Source organism: Haliotis cracherodii, unplaced genomic scaffold, assembly GCF_022045235.1.
Source record: "Haliotis cracherodii isolate W230 unplaced genomic scaffold, xgHalCrac1.p SCAF_8, whole genome shotgun sequence".
NCBI lineage: Eukaryota > Metazoa > Mollusca > Gastropoda > Lepetellida > Haliotidae > Haliotis > Haliotis cracherodii.
In genome coordinates, this window is record NW_027266341.1 from 30,982,815 (window position 1) to 30,989,545 (window position 6,731).

At 38.8% G+C, this 6,731-nt stretch overlaps 1 protein-coding gene across 1 annotated transcript in view; it reads right to left on the minus strand.

Annotated features, from left to right (window-relative positions):
* LOC139450172 (protein dachsous-like) overlaps positions 1–6,308 on the minus strand; it is a 110,477-nt gene extending 104,169 nt beyond the window's left edge. Inside the window, exon 1 of the mRNA XM_071231850.1 lies at positions 3,795–6,308. Coding sequence (XP_071087951.1) covers positions 3,795–5,549 — 1,755 coding nt within the window. The 5' untranslated portion in view covers positions 5,550–6,308. The remainder of the gene's footprint in view (positions 1–3,794) is intronic.
* Positions 6,309–6,731: the final 423 nt, after the last annotated feature.

Genomic DNA, 6,731 nt, shown 5'->3' on the forward strand with positions numbered 1-6,731 from the left:
TGGCTCCTACTCAGTTGATAAGATAAATATCCAAGGAGTCTGGAGCACAGCAATTCAGTTTTCATACATGCTGTAGCGGATATCTTGAAAGGCTTCTTTCACGAACTTTCTATCCCTAGACAGCGCAAACATCAACCCGGAGTCTAAAGGTACCAAAAAGACTCAACAGGAAAAGATTTGGAATCCAAAGTACTTACACAAACTTAACTTAGGTTTGTCGTGTCACGTATCTTTGACTAAGAGGATTGAGACTTCATCATGACTTGGAAACAAAGTATGTTTCAAGGTCTTAACACTCCCCAAAAAATATCTGAAGAGTGGACTTAAAGTTGAAGTATAATTATTTCAATAACAGTAACATCTGATATCGTGACTCAGTCGTCTCCCTGAATAGAACAACACATCTTATATTCTACTCTGAAATCGTGAACCTGTAAGTGATGATCATATCAACAACAGTGACTTTGCTGGTGACAATAGTCCTGCACCATGACTGTGGAATGTATTTATTCTATGAAAAAAATAATAATCTAGAAACGCATACAAAAGTAAGTCTAGTCAGCACTAGCTCGCTCTATTCAAAGCATACAGAATATCTTTTTTTTAGAGCCAAGGAGGATATTGTGTAATATAAGATTTCATAGACTAAATGTTAGTCTAGGCGACAAATAGCATCAGGACATACTGCTACCAACTTTTGATACGATTCAGAAAAAAATCTTCAACCCCTGAAGAGTGTACAACAATGACATTAAAGCAGTACCTCCCTGCTCCTTCATTAGCATATCAATGTACCTGTCAGCATATTTCTAACAAAAAGCATCATCCATCAAGATGCAGCTTCAGTCAGTAGACAGTAACTGTGCCAATCTCAACTATCTTGAATCTCAATGACATCACAACGAATATGATATTGTTACTTATGCCACAATGATTGGGCTAACTTCATTGTTATATAAGGTCTTCTTACACAATTGTGTTGGAAGGGTAACAAATCATGGAAATTTGTCAAATCAAGATAACAAACAAGTTTTATGTAAGATTTACATGTTTATTTTGAGATCTCACCATTGAAAATGCTAACATGAACAATGCTTCAATGCAACTAAAACAGTATGTATGCCATTCAAAAAGGCAAAGCTTGTATACTACTCAAAAGAAGTTAAAGAACACCAGATACTGTCATATTATTCATTACAGACTAATTATCGTACTATGAAAGAATCGGACGTTCGTTACCTTCTTTTGAGTAATATATTTATCAATCAGCAAGATACATTTTATCAATTAAGGAAAAGATTCAAAATAAATCTTTCCATAATTAAATTAGTCAAATCATTTCTCACTATGTCCAGGTCATAACGGATGCTGAAAAACCAATAACAAATCTACAGCATCAGGAAGATTAGCATAGAGGTCCACCTTGGTCACACAGAAGACCGAGGGTGTCCAGGACATGCCACATTTCGTCCATGTTGCTCTTTGACACTGACCGGCGACAGATAAACACACTGGATATTGGTTTAGTTTAACCCTCAGCATTTTCCCATACACAAGTTTGCTTTCTTCTAGCGAGGAAACCAAGTCAAGTGAATCTCTAATGGAGTTTTCACCGGTTTATCAACATGGATGGTATCAACAGCCCTTTATAAATTCTTCCATTTTGGGTTCAACAAAAACACTGTTTGAGAAATAATTGTCAGTAACCTGCCAACAGAAACCTATATGGAGACACTGAAAATGGATTCAAAGACTAACATCTAGTCTCTGAAATGAGTATATCATACAGAAAAAAAAGTTGTTAAATTATCTTAATAAATATAATATATAAGGAGCCCAGAGACCCTTCCTTTTCAGATACTACAGTAATCTAGACTTGCCAAACACTATAGACTTGCATGGGCTGTATTGTATATATTGTATCAGGGTCTGTATGACAGTCTAAAGGAGTCAGTATTGGAACAGATATCAGATATTCACAACATAAGTAACCTAATAAGATATCTTACTATACAAACCATCCAAAAAGTGATATGTTTGTGTAATGTACAAGTTTTGTACATATCATCCCATCTTATCCACACATCCTTTGTGACCCTAATGACATATTTCACACCTGTATTATCAACACAGCCATACTTGGGAAACTAATTCCGTCTTGACACCCCCCAAACAATGAATTGCAACCACATCAGCTTACAGCCTTACAATGTGATTGCTAACACTGTCAAAATTTAAGGGTTGGAATTCAATTGTGAAAGTCGTTTCACTGACAAGTCAACCATATCAAATTAACACCATTTCATATGGCCTAAATCTCATTCAATCAACTCTACCAGTTATATTTTCCTAACAATTACTCACAACTTGTACTGAGCCAGAGAGTATTGGTATCAATCTGGTATTGCAAAAAGTAGAAAATTGAGTAAAATTCCTAACACCAACAAAAAAGGTCCTTCTATACAAACCTTGATATACACAAATCAATTGCCCATAGATTTATAGGAGACCTACAAAGTGACAAGGCACAAAGTTAAAATGATTTCAATAGACACCATTAAAACAGTAGTTAGGTGAATAGTGAGTGCTTCTGGCACAAACACATTGTCTCCCAGCACTTGTTAAGTATAACCTGACGCCAGGATTGTTGTGTCACCAGGTTTGGCCACCTGAAGCTACAACCAACCCGGGGTTGAAGTAGACACCTCCTGCAAAGTTTTCACCACTCGCATTGTCAAATCACTTTCTCCTACCCCCCTCAAAACAATACTGTCACTGCTGGACATGAATGAGTTTGATTCTCACAATAGCTTTATGCTTCATTTAAGTGTTCCAAAGATCTGAACTTGACCACTGTGTGTCAGATTTGACCAAGGGTCATTGGTGCAAAAATCTATTTTAGAAGCAGATGGCTTTTAATGCAATATGGGAGAGGATTCTAATGATGTTCCAGTTCACTGGTGCGTGTCAAGCAGTTTCCATATAAAATAGAACATGGCTACAGAATCCTTTTTTAAATTGATCCTTTTTGTTGCAAGGACTTTTTCCTCACTGGTTCAGATCGACTCATGCTAGATTGGCTACAAGGGCGTACCAGTACAACATATTGCAGAGAACATACATGATGGAATCAATTGTCCGTTTGTGAACACTGTACAGCATAGAAAGGCTGATGAGGACAGGTTTTACAAGTATCTGAGAGGACACAGTACACTGGAAATTAATGCAACCATCATACAAGCATCACACTGTTCTATCATATACTAGATAGTGAATTGACATAGATAATGGTATGTTTGTATGTAGAGTTTGATGTGACTAATCCCCGGCTCCACGGTCTGTTGACTACAGGTACATCACGTATTTCAACTCAGCAGCTGTCTACAGTGTGTGAATGCTTGGATGAACAGTCAAGCAGTTTGTCATGCATTCACTGTGTGGATTGAATCATTTGATTCTGCTATGTTTAAAACAGAATAAAAAGCTTAATAGGGTGGGAGACACATAAAAAAACAACTCGACACTGTACAATATTTACAAGATGACAACTTATATAACAAAGAAACAAGTTTTACGTCAAGGGACAATTTTAGAAATTTATATTTACATAAAAGGCTTGGAACAAACTTGAACAAGACGGTGTTTTAAAGTTTACAAGACATTTGGAACTTTTAGTCACTGTGTTCTATGAAACATATCAAGAATAATTCTGATGCTTGAAAAATCATCTTGTAAATATTGTCTTACATCAGTACCCAAGCTGTACACCTGAGGACAATGAAGAGTATTTTTACCTGTAAGATGCATTGGCCAACCGCCTTGTCCTCAGGAACAGAGGCCGAGTAGAAACTCTGATCAAACTCTGGCTGTTTATCATTGACATCCCTGACAGTAATTATCACTGTAGCTGACGATATCCGTGGGGTCTCGCCACCATCCGATGCAATCACTGAAAGTCTGGGTTGTGCTTCAATTTCACAATCTATCGCTGACTTTGTCGTAATAAGACCAGTGTTACTGTCAATTTGAAACCAGGACGTTGGGGTTCTGTCCGAAATGCTGTAAAGTATCCGAGCGTTGTTTCCATCGTCAGGATCTGTTGCTGAAACTTTCACAACGTAGGTACCAGGTTCAGCAACTTCATGAATTTCAGCTGTGTAGATCTGTTGTGTAAAGACTGGATCGTTGTCATTAATGTCCTCTATCCAAATCGTAAACGAGTAAGAAGCATGAAGAGGAGGTTCACCAGCATCTGTTGCAATAACTGTCAGATTATAAAACGGTTTTACTTCACGGTCTGGTGGTTTGGAAACCACGATGAGGTACACTACTCCGCTTGATTCATGGAGGTCAAAGACACCATCACCCCCAAGAAGGGTAATATTTGCATCAAAATATTCCTTTGGACTGTCGGGATCAGTGATTGAAATTCTTGCAACAAGTGTACCTTTACGAACATTTTCAGATATTTTACCCGTTTTGTTTCCATCTGATTGTAGAAAAGTAAGGCTGATATTTGCAGGCAATTCGTTGATGTTTTTCAAATCTATTTCCAAAGCAGCGCTGGCTCTTTGTGGGCTGGAGCCATTATCTTTGGCAAAAATGGCTACCCGAAAACTTGGAATTGTTTCATAATCAAGGGGTTTGTTAACCCTGACCACACCTGTCACCGGATCCACACGGAAATACTTTGCTCTTTCCGATTGAGGGTCCAATTGGTAGGTGACATATCCGTTCTCTCCAGCATCATCATCTGTTGCTGAAACTTGCAAAACACTTGTTCCGATGGTTGTGTTCTCTGGTATCAAAGCATGATAGCGACTGAGAGTAAAGCGGGGCTGATTGTCATTTTGATCAATGAGCAAAATTTCCAGATTAAGTTCTGCAGTTTTGGGTGGATTCCCTCCATCTGAAGCTCGTATCACCAGGTCATATCTTGATTGAGTTTCGTAATCAAGTTCTTTGTTTATAAGTAAGTCTAAAAGCCAATCAAAACTCCCAGCTCTTCGTGTTTCTAATCGAAAATGTTGCTCATCGTTTCCAGAAACTATTCTACAATCCTGAATTCCAAATAATAAATCTCTATCTGTGGCAGTGCCTAGGGGGTACTTGGCTTCTTTAGGAGCTCCTTCCGATATTCTCAGTGTCTGAGTCTTATTTGGGAAACTAGGACTGTTATCATTTATATCCACTAACCGCACTTGGACACCAATAAATTCATTATTACTATCCTGAACATAAAATGAGTAGAGGTCTTTACTTTCTCTGTCAAGTCGTAATTTGGTAAAAAGGGTTCCTGTTTGCTGATCTAATCTGAAATTATTTTCAGGAATTACAAAATCTATCGGGGGTACTATGTTGCTATTGGAAGCACCAATTCTACCAATTCTAGTACCCGGAGGTTCTTCCTCCGTCACCTCAAATGTTTCTTTTATTTGTTGTTGTTTTGACTTGGAGGGTGAGAGCGCAAGCAGAAACAACACAAGCAATCGAGTCCCCCATTTTCTCTCTCCTTTCCCGACCCTCATTGCTGGCGTATAGGCACTCATTGCGCGGCCAGCAAATATTATTTTCTATCAAATCTTCACCATATTTCTTAAAATTGGTCATTCATCCAGGTTCCTACAAGCACTATACATTTACACCTGTAATCTGAAGATCGGGCATTCAGTTCATTTACACATGGTAACGGCGAAATGGCTTTGTCGCTATAGTTGACATTAATCTATAACGGAATACGTCGTGACAGCATTCACAAACCGTCAAATAATCACTTCGAGGTATCACAATAACGTATATCCTTTTCGTATTCCAAGCTTCCAGGTTCGTTGTTGTTTGAGGCCTGGATCTGTTTATAGTCGAGTACACAATAACGCACGTCCAAATTGCATTTGACACGACAGGTGAATATAGTCTCCGCACTGCAATTAGCACATGGTACACTTCCGAAATAACACAGTGATAAGCATAGTATCTGACTTTACTGGCATTGGTCGTTTTCACGCCTCGCACAGGCTGAGATTCACATTTGAGGTCCGCGACCCACCGTAGAGGCCGAATATACACACAGTGTTGTTTCGGGGGACCTACCTCTCTCACCTGTAAAAGCGAGCGAAGCTTGTCCCGTTTCCACGCCGCTGAATAAGTCCACTAAGTTGCTACACACAAAGTTGTGATCAAGGCTCGCTCGATAGCCTCGACTTTTTCGATATATATCCAACTTTTTTGTACTCCATGTGTTTTATGTCCACTTTGTGGCCAGTTATAAGAGTTCACGTTTCGACTTCGCGGCCACACTGTGGTATCAACACACAGCCTCGCTTTGAGACACACACTCGGATCACGTGACTACTGTTTCGTGCTGTCTGCTCGAGTTGTGTAGCTCGCTCGTCTAGGCGAAGGGAGAGAATTGTCGGCCTCTTTGAAATCGACATCAGTTAGTTAGAGATGATTAGCAGCATGTCAAAGTGCATTGCTAAGATGCTGGGAGTGCGCGTAGCGCATCCATCATAATAATAAGACTTCGTTTGATGACTTAAGGTTGCACGTACGATTCATGTATTAATATATGTCGTTACAATCAATGTCACCGTGACTATCAAACAAATGTATAAGAATTATAAACTGACCTCAAAGAACATCTGCATTTGGAAATAACTTCAGTGCCACTGGATTTCTTCAAAGACACTTCCAAAAGTGACATGCATATTTCATTCTTTAATTTCACTTTT